The sequence below is a fragment of the Urocampus carinirostris genome, chromosome 13 (assembly GCF_059441175.1).
Source record: "Urocampus carinirostris isolate Australia breed hairy pipefish chromosome 13, RoL_Ucar_1.0, whole genome shotgun sequence".
In the NCBI taxonomy this organism is placed as follows: Eukaryota; Metazoa; Chordata; class Actinopteri; order Syngnathiformes; family Syngnathidae; genus Urocampus; species Urocampus carinirostris.
Window position 1 is genome coordinate 5044045 of NC_142361.1, and position 17655 is coordinate 5061699.

General features: G+C 39.1%; 1 protein-coding gene across 1 annotated transcript in view; it reads right to left on the bottom strand.

The window, feature by feature from the left end:
* The window catches only part of hpse2 (heparanase 2), a 127054-nt gene that overhangs the window by 21065 nt on the left and 88334 nt on the right, over nucleotides 1-17655 (bottom strand). The window contains exons 8-9 of the mRNA XM_088351027.1: nucleotides 13926-14032; nucleotides 13720-13834 (exon numbers count right to left, since the gene is read on the bottom strand). Of these exons, the coding sequence (XP_088207153.1) occupies nucleotides 13720-13834; nucleotides 13926-14032 (222 nt within the window). The remainder of the gene's footprint in view (nucleotides 1-13719; nucleotides 13835-13925; nucleotides 14033-17655) is intronic.

Here is a 17655-nt window from a genome sequence, read left to right on the forward strand (position 1 = left end):
AAAAATCTGAAGCTTACAACAATCAGCAATTAAAAGTGTACAGGCCTGTCCTGTGAATGACTTTAGCACATCTGCTGTCACAGGGTGACACTACTCTATCATACTGCTCTGGTGGAAATTTGGTCCATTCTTCTTCCAGCCTCCTCCACAGTTGGGTGATAACCGGGAAGACATCCCACGAAGACAAACGCATAGAGAAATTTGTTTGTCTACGAACAAAAGGATAGTATACACTTTCCGGGAAAGTTGTGTCGACTTGGAATAAGACTCCGGAATAGACATGGCAAAATGCATAGGGATGGATCAAAATTATTAGGATTTTGATCAGGAATAGCTGAAGATCCGGATTATAATATCCAGAATATGCACAGATGGTTTTGTAAGAAATACATAAGAAATCATCCGGACCAAACATTTTATCCGGATTTCGGGAAGATCTGGATAAATCGAATACGGATTAACCGAGTTCCACTGCATATCATTTTGGGTAGAAAAGGTTCCCGACCCGTGATCTATGGGGTTCCCAAGTAATGTGGGCTTGGACACCTGAAGAAAGAAGAAACTGGGGTTCTGATATTGGGTATGTTTGAATTTGGACTTATACTTACTGTATTACTGTGGACCTGTTCTTGTGAGAGGAATGACGTACACCAAACTCTGGCTTATTCGCTAAACAAGCCTCATGTTTAGAGGTTGATTTCTCTGTGACATTACCCTTTTATTTCCCTTGCCCATTGCGTAATTTCCAGTTATATCCACATACATATGATGTAAATCCATGCTGCTGGCAAGCCACGTACAAGCTCACCTTGTAAACACACTAGAGACGTCAATAAAGAACACTTTAGAGCAGTGGTTGGCAACTATTGTATTATTTCTGTCATAATTTTTCTGTAGTAGTATTTTTGTATTACAGAATTACTGCAGCAGTGTTTTTGAAGTATTCTTGGATAAGTATTGTTGAAGTATCTCCAAAGTAGTATTGTCTATTATTCCTTTAGTATTTTTGTAATACTGCTGTAGTTGTATTTATGTAGTATATTTGGTATAATATTTTTGTAGTCGTATTTTTGTACTATTGTTTTCCTGTAGTGGTGTGTTTGTTGTATTTCTACAGTATTCTTATCTTTTCAGAATGAAAGAAAAATAATATATTGGTCCCGGTTTTTAAGCACTAAATTTGATGTTTATATCATGTCTGTCGCGGTTGCCATGGCACCCAGCTGGTTCCAGACGGGTGGCGCCGGATTCTGGAGCCATTGCCTCGGCGACCAGTTTGCCCCGCCCATGAACACCGGCTGAGACGTATCTGACTGATTGCTTCTTAGAGTACTTAAAAGCGTTCCTTATAACTGTGCTTTGCTGGAACGTTTGTTATACTTGTTAAACCTGGTTAAACTCTGTGAGACTTCTGTTAAACCCTGTTAAATGCCTAGTTCTGTGAATATGCCCGTATTTGATCGTGTTATGTTTTTGGTCTGATCCGGTTGTTTTTGGACATTCTTTTCTTTTGAGTTGATTTCTAATCCACTCCTGCGACCATCGATTCCCGGATCGATTGTGCGCCCTCTTCCTCTTCCCCCAATAAATTGTGAGTACGTCTACGCGAATGGGTCCTTTCCTGTTTCCCGCTCTGCTATGCGACAGAACGTTCCAGCCAGACGTTTTGGACCGAGCGAACGATCTCACCAGCGTGAATTGGGGAAAGCTGGATACTCCCTACGCTCTCCGTCAGTTGAATCGGACAGAGGGCGCTGTCTGGCGATTGCCCAGTGATGTCACCGCCCTTCAACTGCAGGTCGAGCAAACTCAACAGAGCATACGATGCCAGATAGAGCAATTAGCTCAGCGGACTGAGTTCATGTCGCGTCAGCTGAATGAGCTCCTATCGGCAACGGCCCCGGGGCTCCTTCTCCAGCCACGTCGTCACCTTTCCTGCCCATTCGAACCACGGCCCCGCCCGCCGTGGCAATTGCTGTGCCTCGAATGGGGTTTCCGGAAAGACTTGATGCCGAGCTGTCCGAGGTCCCCGTCGGCCTCAACGCAGCGCCCGTCGACTTCAACGCCGGCCTGTCTCGACGTCCGCCCGTCGCCTGCCTTCCCACCTGTCTCGACGTCCGTCTGCCCGCCTGTCCCGATGTCCGCCTGCCATGCCTGTTTATCGACCTGTTGGCCTGCCTGATTCACCCGTCCGCATGTCTGATTCTTCTGCTCGCCACTCCGATTCGTCTGCCTGCAACTCTGACTCTTCAACTCACCCGTCTGACTCGGCCGACTCTCCTGCAACGCCTGACCTGTCTGAGTCCGACTCGTCTGCTCGTCACTCGGATTCGTCTGCCTGCCATCCCGACTCTTCGACTCGCCCGGCAGACTCTCCTGCAACGCCCGATCTGTCTGAGGTCTCCGTCTGCTTGCCTGATTTGCCTGTCAGACTCGTCCGTCTGTCCGCCTGCCATGCCTGTTTGTCGACCTGTCTACCTGCCTGACTCACCCGTCTGCCTGTCTGATTTTTCTACCAGCCAGTCCGACTCATCTGCTCGCCACTCCGATTCGTCTGCTTACCAGCCCGGTTCGTCCGCCCGCCAATCCGATTCGTTCACCTCGGCGACCAGTTGGCTCCGCCCATGAACACAGGCTGAGACGTATCTGACTGATTGCTTCTTAGAGTACTTAAAAGCATTCCTTATAACTGTGCTTTGCTGGAACGTTTGTTATACTTGTTAAACCTGGTAAACTCTGTGAGACTTCTGTTAAACCCTGTTAAATGCCTAGTTCTGTGAATATGCCCGTATTTGATCGTGTTTTGTTTTTGGTCTGATCCGGTTGTTTTTGGACATTCTTTTCTTTTGAGTTGATTTTTAATCCACTCCTGCGACCATCGATTCCCGGATCGAATGTGCGCCCTCCTCCTCTTCCCCCAATGAATTGTGAGTACGTCTACGCGAATGGGTCCTTTCCTGTTTCCCGATCTGCTACGTGACAGTTTAGTTTTGTAGTAATTGTAGCATTTCTTTTTTGTTTGACACACAAAGGGAGCATGGGAGCAAAGTTTGCACCGGTAACAGTTTTTAGTAATAGTAACCTATTTACAATTATGATATGTATTGCCATTGTATTTTGACCATTCTTACTTTAGAGCTATGGGGAAACAAGAACAGTATTTTTAGGATTGTGGTGTGTAACATGAATCTTCTCTTTTACTTCCATAGTAAATATAAGTAATGACAAATTTGTCAAGATTGAGTCAACATTTTAACTAAAATTATTAAGTAGAATAAACGCAAAACAAAAAAAACAGGTTTTAATTAATAATAAGCATGCATCTGGGTTTCATTTTTAGATAATTACCATTTTTATACAGTCACACAGACAGCCACTAACAATTCCTATTTATTAATATAACACTAAACACAACACGTTTTTCCCTTTCTCTCCCTTCTTTCTTAATTTTTCACTCTCCTGTCAAAAAACGCTTGCAGTAACAAGTGAAGGAGGAGTAATTTTGACGTGCCGGGTCTGGCAGAATAACCATTTAACCCTTGTCCTTGCATTCGATCTTTTTATCTTAGGGACTGCTGATCTTTTGCTTTTTGCTTTACTTATTTTCTTATTTTATGATTTTGTATTGTTATTCGACTTTAAATCTGTTCAGTGTGTAAAAAGCTAAAATTGTTTTGTATATTTCAATTTTTTGGTAGATCTGTAAATATTTTCATTAATATTTCCTATATTTTGGCGGGGATCCCTGCAAAAAATAAGAAATTACTAATAACTAAATACTGTTGCGCATGATGTTTTTTTATTGTTGTTAATAAATCGCTTAAAAATAAAGATAATCTGAGGAGCTGTTTGGGAGCCAGTCAGCGAGCCGAGCCGAAAGGATCGCTTCTCCAAAAAAGGCCAGAACGCGACAGTATGGGGCAGTAACACTTCACATGTCAATCTAATAATGAGTGCTGGATTAACTTCATTTTTAATGCACTTTTTTGTTTTCTTTTAAAAGCATGGTCTATCGAGTCAGACTAGCAGGAAACACGGCAAAAGGAATTATTTCAAGAAGAAAATTCAAGCAATTTCTTGACCTTAAAAACAAAAATTTAAGCATTTGTAAGGATGTCAAGCACCCATACAAACCCTTTAAAATGTGAGAAGGGTGTGGAGGAAATTTGTCTGTCGAGACAATACCATGTTTCAGTGATCTGCAGGAGGAAGTATTGTATTTTCCTTAGTTATAATGTTTTGTAAGGCCTCTTATGTGCGTGCGCAGTTGTGCGCTAGAGATGCGTTTAGGGCAGGGGTGTCAAACTCATTTTAACACCACACGATAGAACAAACATTCTGTCGGAGGCCGGACTAGTAGATTAAAGGGAAGGAAAAAGAGATATAAAGAAATAAGAGAAAGAGGGAGGGAAAAGGAGAGCGGGCAGGACAAAGAAAGAAAAAGAGAGAGAGGGGGAGAGCGTGAGAAACAAAAGAGATAAAAAGTCGTGAGAGAGGGGAAAAAGAAAGGGAGAGGAAGAAAGAAATCCAAAGAGAAATAGAAAGACAGAAGGAGAGAAAAGAGAAAGGAAAACGCGAAGGGTAGGAAGAGAAACAGAGAAAAGAGAGAAAAGGAAAAAAAGGAAGTTAGAGCAAAATAAGTTAAAAAGACACAGAGAGAGAAAGAAACAAAGAGCAACAAAGGAAGAGAAAAAGAGAGACACAAAGAGTGAAAGAGACAGAAACAGAGTGGGAGAAAAGGGGTGTAAAAGAGAGAGAAAGAGAGAGAGAGAGAGAGAGAGAAAGAGAGATAGAGAGAAAGAGAGAAAGAATTACAAGTACAGTGTCTTTGTTCGAGGCACCTGGCTTTGGCAACATCAAGTTGAAATATTTCAACCTGCAGTTTGTTTTTCTCTTGCGCTTCTCTGAGTGTTGTCTCGCAGGCCGGATTCAATCCTTTAGCGGGCCTGATCAGGCCCGAGGGCCGCCTGTTTGACACCTGTGGTTTAGGGACATCACATTGTTTTTCAAAACTCACCATATGATCATTGTATTGTTATGTTGTGAGAAGGTTTGACGTCATGTTCATAATTGTTGCAAATAAGCAAACGTGCATGAACGCTTACTATGCAGACGCACATGCACATCCTAGTGTTAGAAATTTAGAAAGTGTAATCTTAGTGTGTTTAAAACCATATTGGGTTCTTAATGCCCTCTTCTATGCGGCAGCGTGTTGTGGAGGCAGCGCTAGGAAGGATGCCTCTCGTCTTAATAAACTGGTGAGGAAAGCGGGCTCTGTTGTGGGCACAGAGTTGGACAGCCTGACAACTGTAGCTGAGAGACGGGCACTGAAAAAGCTGCGGTCAATCATGGACAATTCATCACATCCACTACACAGCATCATCTCCAACCGAAGAGCAGCTTCAGCGACAGACTGCTGTCACAGTCTTGTTCCACGGACAGACTGAGGAGATCATTTCTTCCTAATGCTATGAGGCTCTTTAACTCCACCCGGGTGAGTAAAAGCCCACGTTAAACCCCACCCCCACATTTGCATATTACCCTATTTTAATTACAGTGTATATTTTATGTAGCACTATTCAAATACTATATATCAACACGTTACATTGGGTATTTCTGTATTCTATTTATTTTATTTTATTATTATTTTATTTTTCAACACAAGGATAATGCTGGAAGTGTGCATTTCACTACAGGGATAAATAAAGTATCTATCTATCTATCTATCTATCTATCTATCTATCTATCTATCTATCTATCTATCTATCTATCTATCTATCTATCTATCTATCTATCTATCTATCTATCTATCTATCTATCTATCTATCTATCTATCTATCTATCTATCTATCTATCTATCTATCTATCTATCTATCTATCTATCTATCTATCTATCTATCTATCTATCTATCTATCTATCTATCTATCTATCTATCTACCTAATGTGAACTAAAACAGAGGACTAAAACAATCTCATCTACCGTGTGAAAGAGAAAGTTTTATTTTTGCTTAATACGATATACTTTGTGGTTTAGATTTGAGCAATTTTTTTAAGACTTAAAGCAACAACCTGACCTTGGTTTACTCCAAATCTTTTGCAATGTTACATACTGTATTTTCAGGACTATAAGTCACTCTAGACCAGGGGTGGTGAACAAGTTTGACACAAAGAGGTGACATTTTTAACCGTGAGAGTCAAAGAGCCACACCACGCAGTGACCGGCATTAGACGTGACCCACGCAGATGATTGGCAGTCAGTTATGTGTCCGGAGCAGCATAAAAACAACAAATCTGCCAAATTAATTTAAAAATATTATTTATTATTTGTTATCAACTCTGATGGATTTAAGTGTGTTTTAAGAGGGGGGAAAAAAACTAAACATGAAACGCGGTAAAGAGCCACAGTATATAAAAAATATGATGAGGCAAAGAGCCGCATGTCTAGTGTCTAGAGCAGGGGTGGCGAACACGCGGCTCTTTGCCTCATCATATTTTCGATATACTGTGGCTCTTTGCCTTGTTTCATGTTTATATATGGTATATGCTGAATATGGTTTTAATTTTTGGTGCCATTATTGTTTAGTTGATTATTAATTTCTGGCAATGTCGAAGTTATCAACATGGGCCTCGAGCACCAATCTGTGGTATAGTGTAAATATAACAATTGAAATGATATACCGGTAATAAAAATGTAAAACTCATTGATATAATAATGTGGTCATTTCACATATAAGTCGCACCTGGCGTACAAGTGGCACCCCTGGCAAAACTATAAAAAAATAAATATTATGTGTAGTCTTTAGTCTAGGCCAGGGATGGCGAACATGTGGCTCTAGAGCCTCATGCAGCTATTGGCCAATAAGAATGCGGCTCTTTGCCTCATCATATTTTTTATATACTGCGGCTCTTTGCCTTGTTTCATGTTTAGTTTTTTTTTGTGTGTATTGAGGGTGGACACTTTCCTTGAAATCAACACAAGAACAGTACTTGTTGTATTGTAAGGAGAGGAGTGTATTATGGGAAATAATGTTTTTAATTGTGTGTGTTTGTGTGTGTCTGTCTGTCATGGCAGGTCGGTGCGTGGTGTGGCTCTTTGACTCTCACAGTTAAAAATCTCGGCTCTTGGTGTCAAACTTGTTCGCCAACCCTGGTATAGGCATACTGGGTATTGGAGTAATCCAAAAGTAATTGAAAGTAATCAAGTCATGTTACTTTAATAACATGGTATTCGGATTACAATACTGATAACATTTTGTAACAGGTAACTAGCAGAGTTATAAATACAGGGTAATCTAATTAAATATTTGTTCCGCCATTAGAACGCCGTTAACGTTACTTGATGCTCAAAAGCAGTGCGTTACTTTGAATAAATTGGGAACATTTGTGTTGAAGTGCACACGTTTTTACGTTCGTGTCACTCGCAAGTTAACCAGAACATACAACAGTTTAAGATCAGGTAATGGTGTAATTGTAATCCTGTGCAGTCCTTTGAGACATTTTTGTGATTAAGGGCTATATAAATAAATGTGACTTGACTTGAGTAAACATTATGGGACACACCGTGCATGCTTAGTAACAATGTAGCATTATGAGTGATGGAGTTCTTATGTTATTAAGCACATCGAGAGGGATTGGAATAATCACTTTATATTATTTTACTATTGACGTATGTTGTTAACAAAATATTTGATGTGCAGTTGCCTATGTCTACTTGACCAGTGTTTCAGGTTGTGTTTGATTTATTTATATTAACGCCACTGTTAACACACTTTATTTTGTTGAACTGTTTACTTTTGTTGTGTGAAAATACTTGAAGTATTGTAGCATATGTCTACTTAAGCAGTTGTCTGAGGCTGTGAGAGTTAGATTTAATATATTACATTAACTTTATACTGTCTACTGCTGATTGTCATTTTACTGTATCATATTGTTTACTGTGATTCAAAAGACTGTGATTCATTCTATAGAGTTAAACGCACTTTATATGGTTTTGCAGTTGGCTTTTGTTGTGGACAAAATACTTGAAGTACAGTAGCATATGTTTACTTAAACAGTTGTCTCAGGTTGTGTGAGTTAGATTTAATATATTTCCATACCTGTCAACCTGTACGGTTTTGCCGTACAAAGTATGTTTTTTATGCATTTTAAGACGAGTACGATGTACAAGGAAATCTGTACGGAAAAACCTAAATTTGTCAATCGCCTGCGTCTGCCGCCTGGGGATTTCCCATCATGCATCATTTCGAAAAAAGAGAAGAATGGTGTACGATTATTTTGTATTTTGTACGGGAAAATACGACAGTTCGTACGGGCATGAAGCCGTGGAGGTTGATAGGTATGTATTACATTCACTTTATACTGTCGACTGTTGATTGTCATTTTATTATATTGTTTACTGTATATTTGTGCTGCACTTCAAGTGTAGGATGAATCTGTTGCTGGTAAGGTGCAATAAATAACACAACTACCAGTCTTTTCTTTTCCATTCAACTGATTCAAATACTTGTAAAATTTTAAAATTATTGACATACAACAGCTTCTTTTTAAAGTAATTGAAATAGTTACTTCAACAACTTGCAGATAGAATGGCGGGGTGTAAAAGTATTTGACAACAAAAAAAAACTTGTAAAATCCCAAATAGATTTGAGGTTTTTAAAAACATGTGAAAATCAAGAATGTTTTTGAAGGGTTTTAAAAACAACTTAAAAAAATCCAAATGTGTTTGTGGATTTAAAAAATAAAAAGTGTGAATATAAAATGTGAAAAACACTATTGAATTATGTGTGTGAATAGTTTGAAGACCAATATCTTTCCATATGCATGCTTGTGTATCTGATTCTCAGGTTGCATGTCTCTCAGCGGCCCGATGTGATGCCGAGAGAGAGGAACACAGTTGGGATAGAAGTAGAGGGCTGGCCAGGGGCGCAGGGACACTGTCATGATACTGACAAAGGCTAAAGTTACACCCAGCGTTCAACTACTCACTGCAAAACACATTTCATCTCAGCTAATAGCACCCATGGGAAAAACTAAAAGGTGCAATTGAGTAGAAGACAGGACAAAGTAAGGTACAAAACAGGGTTAGCACACTTTTTTCATGGCCAAATTTAAGCCCTTACAGCACCTTCAAGGCCAGTTTTTCAGTTTTTCCAGTACCTTCAAAGGAAGAAATCAAAAGAAACTTTTTGTTGTTGTTGACTTTGATGATTAAAATAAAGTTGTTATCTTGCTGCTAGCAAATACTTTGTGCTATTTTGAGCTGTTCCTATCTATGATTTAGGATATTTTTGTGTCAATGGTCTGCTATAAACTAACATGAATTCTGCCACTCGGCCTCAACAATGAAAATGCATCTTCAATAAATCACACTTGTCTAGTACACGGAAAAGGCTCTATAAGTGCTGGGTAATAATTGAGTTCAATGCGGAAGACAAAAAAAGGAAGAAAGTACTGTATGAATAATAAGCAGAAAAATGGCCAAATGTTGACTAATTTTAATTATTTTAATTTCTCTGAAGCAGAGTGCATTTACCGTAATCTTTAAATCTTTAAATCTTAGAGAATCCTGATGTTTTTTTTAAACGTGTGTTTACGTGTTTTTCAGAGGATCTTTGTCTAAATTGGTTAAAATAGAATTTTAAATAGTTTTTTTGCATTTTATCATTTATTTATAGCACAGAGGAGTTAATATTTTTAAATTTGATTTTACTGTTTGGCATTTTCAGAGATTTTGTGTTGTTTTTTGACTCAAAATCTGTTTAGTGTGCAAAATTCTAAAATTGTTTAGTATTTTACAACTTTCTTTATAAATCTGTGAATGTTTTCATTTATATGTCATGTGTTTTAGGGGGATCCCCTGCAAAACATATGAAATTACTAATTACAAAATAAAAAATCATTTGGAGCATAAGGTTTTGATATTACTGATAACAAATCATTAGAAAAAAACAAAAAAAATCTGAGGGGTGGCGAAAGAGTTGGCTCTTCTAGTGAACCGGCCCAAAAGAGGTGTTTTTCTAAATAGAGCTGTTCTCTTAGGTGTGACCTGTAGGGGGTGTCTGCCTTTCACATGACAACACTATAATGACTGAGAGCAGGCATGTCAACATCATTTTAAGGCATTTAAAAAAATCTTTATTGATTGGGTGGTCTATAAAGTCAGACTGAGAGGAAACATTACAATTTCAAGCATTTTCAAGCACCTCACCAAAATTTCAAGCATCTTCCTGACCTTAAATATATTTTAATATTCAAGCATTTTTAAGGATTTCAACCAACTGTACGACAATAGGAAAACATCTATATTTCGTCCACTCACCACAATGCATGAGCAAACAGCAGGCTGAATCAATGATTAATCAGGAGTACTTACAAAAACGTTTGAGTGGACTAATTGAGGAAAGATTTTAATGCCAGGCGCTAAATATCTTTTTTCACCTACCAACCTTATGTCAAAAGCATTTTACGCTTTATTTTCTAAAATACAATGCCTCTAGAAAGTATTTACACAGCTTCACTTTTTCCACATTTTTTAATCTTATAAAATAATTCCAAAATTGATTGAATTTTTTAATCAAAACTATATACACAACATCCGAAAAAAACAAGAAAAACTTTTTTTTGTTAAAAGGAGTTCTGCAAATGTATCAAAATTAGTCAAGTCATTTTTATGTGTATAGCCCTAATTCACAAGGAGTTACAAAGGGCTGCACAAACCACAGATTATTGAAAACCACGGAATATTATGACACCATCCCCTTATCTAAAACCTACATGAGGGCAAGGAAAAACTCAAAAACCTCAACATGAGGAAAATGAATAAACCTTGAGACCCCACATGAGGTAACCCCCCTTCCAGGATGACCAGGCTGCAATGGATGTTGTAATAACAATTAACACACAGATATTGTCAACAGGAAATACAAGTAATTCATAAGCTATAGAATAGAAATGTCTCTTAAGCCTAGATTTAAACAGTTCCACTGAGGTTGCATATAGAATCTCAGTAGGCAGAGCATTCCACAACATTGGGGCCCGATCATATCCAAGTATTCATAACTCTTGCCATGAAGTTAAAAATTTAGCTCTTTTGCATCCTGTTAGCACAGATCATCCTTGAGACATTTTTGCATCTTAAACAGTGTCCACCTACGGTAAATATAGTTCATGGGACATAATTCAGATGGTCCCACAGTTGATAGTGCATGTCAGAGCATAAGCCAAGTAAAGTAATTGTCTGTGGGCATCTGAGGGTTTTCTCAACGCACGTATCTGGGGAAGGGTACAGTAAATGTATTGCTGCATGATAGTTCTTGTTTTATTTGACCCCTAGCATCTGCCCGAGGGCAGTAGGTCAAAGAGGTGGTGGCTGGGTTGAAAGGAGCCTTTATCATGTTGTTGGCTCTGCTGTGGTATCACAAGCTGGCATTGTCCACCAGAAAGAGAGCAGCCACTGATTTTATGATCTGTGTTGATGACACTCAGTAGGTTTTTCTAGTCTGTTGTCGTGCTCCCAGCATACCACACAGTGAAGCTATATGCCAGAATGCTCTCCACTGTGGTTTAGTAGAAGGACACCAGCAGCTTCTATTCTAGATTGTTTTTCCTGAGCTCTTTCAGGAAGTGTAGTTGCTGCTGAGTTTTCCCTACCCCTACCATAATTTGGTGTTGGCAGACTAGGAGAGGTCATTGGAGATTTGCATGCCAAGAAGTTTGAACGAGTGGACTAAATCTACACTCTCTCCATTGATGACAAATGGAACTAGGTCTGTGCTTGCCCTCTTAAAGATATTCAGAGTTTCTCAGTGAAGAGAGGAAATACCTTTCAGAAGGACAATCATCACTGCTGAAATCCATACATAAGACCCATAGTGTAGGTTGGCCAGACGGAAGGCATTTCTTCATAAAAGGCACATGGCAGCCCGCCTATAGGACTCTCAGACTATAAAGAACAAAATTATATGGTTTGATGAAACAAAAATTGAAGTCTTTGGGGTGAATGACAGACCACAGATTTGAAAGTAACCAGGCACTGTACATCAACAGACATGGGGCATTTACCAATCAAGCCTATCAGGTACTGAGGCCAGATAGAAGACATTGCCATTCAGTAAAAGGTGCATAGTGACATCTTTGGAAGAAACTAGGAACACTTCATCATTAGGCCAATACCATCTGTGCAGTGAAGGATGGTGGCAGGAATTTTCAGGGACATCCAGGAAAATAACATGCTCCAGTGCGCTTTTGACTTCTGACTGGAGCTATAGATTATTTTTCATCAGGACACTGGCATTAAGCACACGGCCAGTATATCAAAAGAGGCTTGAGAATAACTCAAGAATGTCCTTGAGTGTCCCAGCCAGAGCACAGTCTTGAATCTGTTTGAATCTCTATTGATTTCTGAAAATATCTTTATACCCATCCAACTGGATGGAGCTTGAGAGGTGCTTCAAAGAGAATGGGCAAAACTGCCCTAAGACAGGTTTGCCAAGCTGAGGCATCATATTCAAAAACACTTGAGGCTGTAATTACTCTCAATGGTGCATCAACTAAGTATTGAGCAAAGACTGTGAATACTTGGGTCCATGATCAAAGATGACAAATATTGAAAATCTTATTTCAGAATAAATAAAGAGATTTAAAAAAAAATGTATTTCCTTGCTCGGATTAAAGAGCGCCATTTTTAGGTTGAAAGAACTTCTTAGACAATATTATTACTTTAAAACTGCAAACAAAAAAGTAGCAATCATTAATAACTCTACTGTACAAATTGTGGATGTACTGTATACATCAGTTGATTGCTTAAAAACAATCAATTTCATTTTCAATACAAAAATGATTATTACAATAGCAATTTTTAAAAAGCCATACATATTTGTTTGATTACCAAAAAGGAAATAATTGCCTAATTAAATAAATAAATAAATACATACATACATGTGTCACAATCACCCGGATCGGGAACACCTGTGTTCAGGATTTGGCGCCAACAGCCAGGACAGCTGATTGGCGCACCCTGTACATTTAAATCCCCAGCTTTCGGTAACACTTTTATCCGATTGTACTATGCGATCTGTTGCCATCTTCTCAGAAAGCCCGTACCTCCGACTCTTTGCCTGCCTCCTGTTTTTCTACCTGATCTCCGTTGCCGACCCGTTTCCGAATCTGCCTACGACCTGCCCTGCCCGCCTGACTCCTGATCTCTCTTCCGAACACAACGACGCCCTTCTTCTCCAGCCCCAACCAACAACACGACGACTACGCCTGTCCGCAACCATTCCTGCCAAGCCTTCACCCGCCTGTCAAGTCTCGACAATCCGTCAAACAACGGATCGAAGATTCACGTCTTGTCATTCCTTCCTTCCAATAAAAACCAAGAAACGAGTGCAAGTGATCTCAGTTTTCCTTACATCCTGCCTGACAACATGAGGAATCTTAAAAATACATATTTTTTCCCTGGTCATCATGGAAGGGGGATTACCACTTGTGAGGCCCCTTCTCAAGGTATCTATATTCCTCATGCTGAGGTTTTGAGTTTTTCCTTTCCTAAGTATTGGTTTAAGATCAGGCGATGGTGTAATTGTAACCCTGTGCAGTCCTTTGAAACATATGTGATTAAGGGCTATACAGATGAATGTGACTTGACTTGAAGATTTAATTAGCATGAACAGGGCAACATATCTTGAGAAGTTCTGTGTAATATAATACATCAAACTTACTGGTAATGGGTTAAAATGCTGGTCCACAAGCCGGGTGTAACCGTAATCAAAGAATGAGTGACGCAAGACCACATCAATTCCCTGAACGGCAGCCATTCCCAGTGTGTTTGCCCACCTGCCAATAAACACACACAATGGAAGAAACACAGTGTTTATAAAGCAGGTTCAAAATATTTGTAATGCATTCACGGTTGTGTCATACTGACAAGAAAGCAGCAGCAAATGTGTCAGAGAGGTTGTTAATGCCTCCTGACCACTCTGGACTTAGTCCACCAAGCCACACCTTCTTTCCAGGCGTATGAGTCCCGACTACCTACCACAAAAAAAATAATAAAAAAATAACAATGCAGAGGTGTGAAAAAATATTTTGAACACTAAAAACATTTGGGTCAAAAATAACCTGACGATGAAAATTGGACCAATCCACTACTAGTTTTAATCCAACATTCTGGGGTTATTCGCAGAAAATGACCCGGTTTGTGGAGGAAATTTGAGGCAACACACCAAACTAGTTATTAGTTATTTTGTTTTATCAACAACTTTTGCAAGTATTTTAAAAACAACAATAGGTTTAAAAGAAGTCTATGAACTCGTCTGAACATGGTTTCCTAAAATTATTTTTAGCTGCAGCCGTCTAATGCCCCCGTGGCACACATTTGGGCTGAGGTTTTTAAGTTTTTCCTTGCCTTCATGTAAGTTTTAGATCAGTGGATGGTGCAATAATAGTCTGTCCAGTCTTTAGAGATTACTTGTGATTAAGGGCTATACAAATAAATATGACTTGACTTTAAAACGGGTCTTTTTGACTGCATGACTCAATTTCTTTTGCTGTTTAAAAAAAAAAAAACAATTTTAGGATACTTTTTTTAACTATGATTTTATTTGGGGAGTCGAACATATTGCCCCAAGTTTATGTTGCTTGTTCAACGTTTTATGTTTTATTAAAACAATGGCTATTGTGATGAACTGTATGTGTTTTTTAATGAGCTTTTTAACATTTAAATTTCCGGGTTGTTCTATTTAAGGGATTCTCAAACTCAATTTACTTTGGGGCTGCTGAGGCTAAGGGCTGGGTGAAATTTGGCTGCATTGGATTTTCCAAAAGAAAAGCTCTGATAAAAACATTCCATTGTTCAAAAATATTTTAAAAATTTAAAAACTAAATACAAAAAATCACACGCACACACAAAAAAAACAATACCAAAAATGAATAAGAACATCAATTATTCAATCAGTGGTGAATACTGGCAGGCAACCAGTTCAAGGTGTCTCCTGCCCACTGCCTGAATATAGCTGGGATGGGCTCCAGCACCCCTGCATCCCTACTGAGGATAAGTGGTGCAGTTAATGGATGGATGCATAATAAATATATATTAAAATATTATACAGAAACTAGTAAGACATCAAAATACAAGAGTGGAAAAGTCAAATTATTACTATTGATATTTAAAAGTGTGCATTCACAAGCTTTAATTGTAACTTTATGAAGATGGTAAATGGTAAATTTAGTGCATTTATATTGCACTTTATCCAGACACTGAGGACCTCCAAAGCGCTTTACAATGCATTTCACACTTTACCTTTTTATACACACTTACACACATATAGCAGTCAGCCATGATAGACTCAGCCATGCAAGGCGCCTACCTGCTTATCGGGGGCAGAGTCCTGCCCAAGGGCATGTTTTGTCCTCTACCAAAGAATCGAAATGAAGAACGTTATACCTGACTGGTTGTTAAAGTCCGTCAGTGTTGAGCTGACTTAAAAAGTTTGTGCTGTGTCATTGGTGGAAGATGTACTAACCACCCCGAGCTGTGGAAAGCAGAGTGAAAATACACAGAGGTACAAAAAAGAAGAATGTGGTGTGAGGCAGATGGTTAACCTCTACCGACTAAGGTCCTGGCATTAAAAATAATTCTACTTCCCGGGGGGTTGTAAAGAGATTTTGCAATCAAAACGATGAACAATTACAAGCACGTGAGCGAAAGAATGGCACAGATATTGGCATTTTGCAATTTGTCATCCAATTGCCCTTTGTGACTGTTGAGCACAACTTCTGTGTCGGCAATATATATTCGCACTGAACCTGGAAGTGAGGTCAACAGCCTCATTTAGTACCCCATGGTTGCAATCCAACTGAGGGAAGTGTCAAGCATTGAGGATTGATTGGCCTCAATGAGGGGGATGTCAGTGGCATAATCATGACATGATGTGGGAACAATGGGTCTAACCGACATAGTACCCTGCTCAATAGAAGTATGATTTGCCATTGGTTTGTCCCCTCTGTACAAGTTCCAAAGATTGCCCATGAAGCAGAGTAAACATGTCTGATTGGATGGTGCAATAGGCAAGGGCTGTTGTACCTCCTCCGAATTTTGTGACAACCAGATCAGCTAGAGGCAAGACATGAAAAAATGGTATGAACAGTCAATGCATGATGATTGATATGAAGATCACTGTTCTACAGCATGACTTGGAGTTGTTTGCACAAAGCGTTTGACATTATAGTAATTTTTGTGGATATTAAAAAAAGCACTAAAATTTAAAATATTCTCGTCTAGTTTGTAAATAGAATCTATGTGAGGAATCTTTAAAAGCGAGATCACCCACTACTTGTTTGATTTTTACACCTGTGTAGCAAAAGCGATATAGGATCGTATGGGAGCTGTAGGGTTAAATGACTGAAAGAACGACTGAAAGAACAATTCTGTTAGAGATCAGAATTTGTTTAATGGTTACATGACTGTCATACTAAACTTTGTGGATCCTTTCAATAATAAATTGATGATCGTCGATAAACATTTTGCAGAGCAATTCTTTAACAATTTCATCGACTTCCAAGGAGCTATCCGATTCAAAAGGGCTACTAAATACTATGTTCATCACAAGGTCACAAGGAGTTTAATTACTGCAAAGGGTTTTCTGTGGGTGACGGCTAGTGTAATAATCTTTTAGAGCAGGGGCACTGCGTCCTAGGGGCCTCCGAAGAAAACTTAAAGCTGCTAAGCATCTTTGTCATCATGTTAGGATTTATCCACAGGTTGTTATACTTTGGTGAACTCATTTTGCAGCAAGAGTTTTCAGCAACTACCCAAAGATATTTTACCTAAAATAAGAGCATTGGATATGCTGAAAAGGGAAGCTATGATCACAGTTGCTAGCATGTGGTGCATGGACATCTCTCATAACCTGTTTTCAACAATCAGCTGCTTAACCACTCGAACGTAACCTTGCTGATGACTTCAATCAGACATGCTTGAAGACTGTGATCCCCAAATTCTTTCGATACGTGGACTGTGCTGCCATCGGAAACAAAACACGATGTGTATAACAACATCAAAGAAGCATACAGAGATGCTCCCTTCCTCATCTGGATGGACCAGACCACCTATGCATTTCTCTGAATCCAGCTCTTTCAGCTTCAAGACTGCTTTTAACAGACTTGCTGGGAGGTGTTTGGAAACTGTGACCTAAGGGTATGTTTGTGTGACACCCTGATTGTAGTTAAGAATGGGCCCTTTTTATACTGGACTGAATCATAACCACTCTAATGTTTCTTAGTTTTTGCATGTACCAATTTTGGGTTTTAACCACCTAATGGTGGAACGCCACAGTATACTGTGGAACAGTTACATTTTATCTCCAAGCCATATGCACTCATAAGTAGAGCCATAGGTTTCCGACCCCTGCTCTACTTGTTTTCATCCGCAATGGTTGTTGATTTCTACACCTCCTCCCGCCTCTCGATGATGTGCAGGTCGCATGAATGCGCCTTGACCATTCACACAGAAGTTGTTTCCAAAAGATGGGCTATACAGTAGGACCTCGCTACTTCGCAGTTCCACGTTCGCGGATTCAGAGCTTCGCGGGTCTAAAATAAATTAAAAAAATAAAATAATAATATACACACACACATATATATATATATATATATAT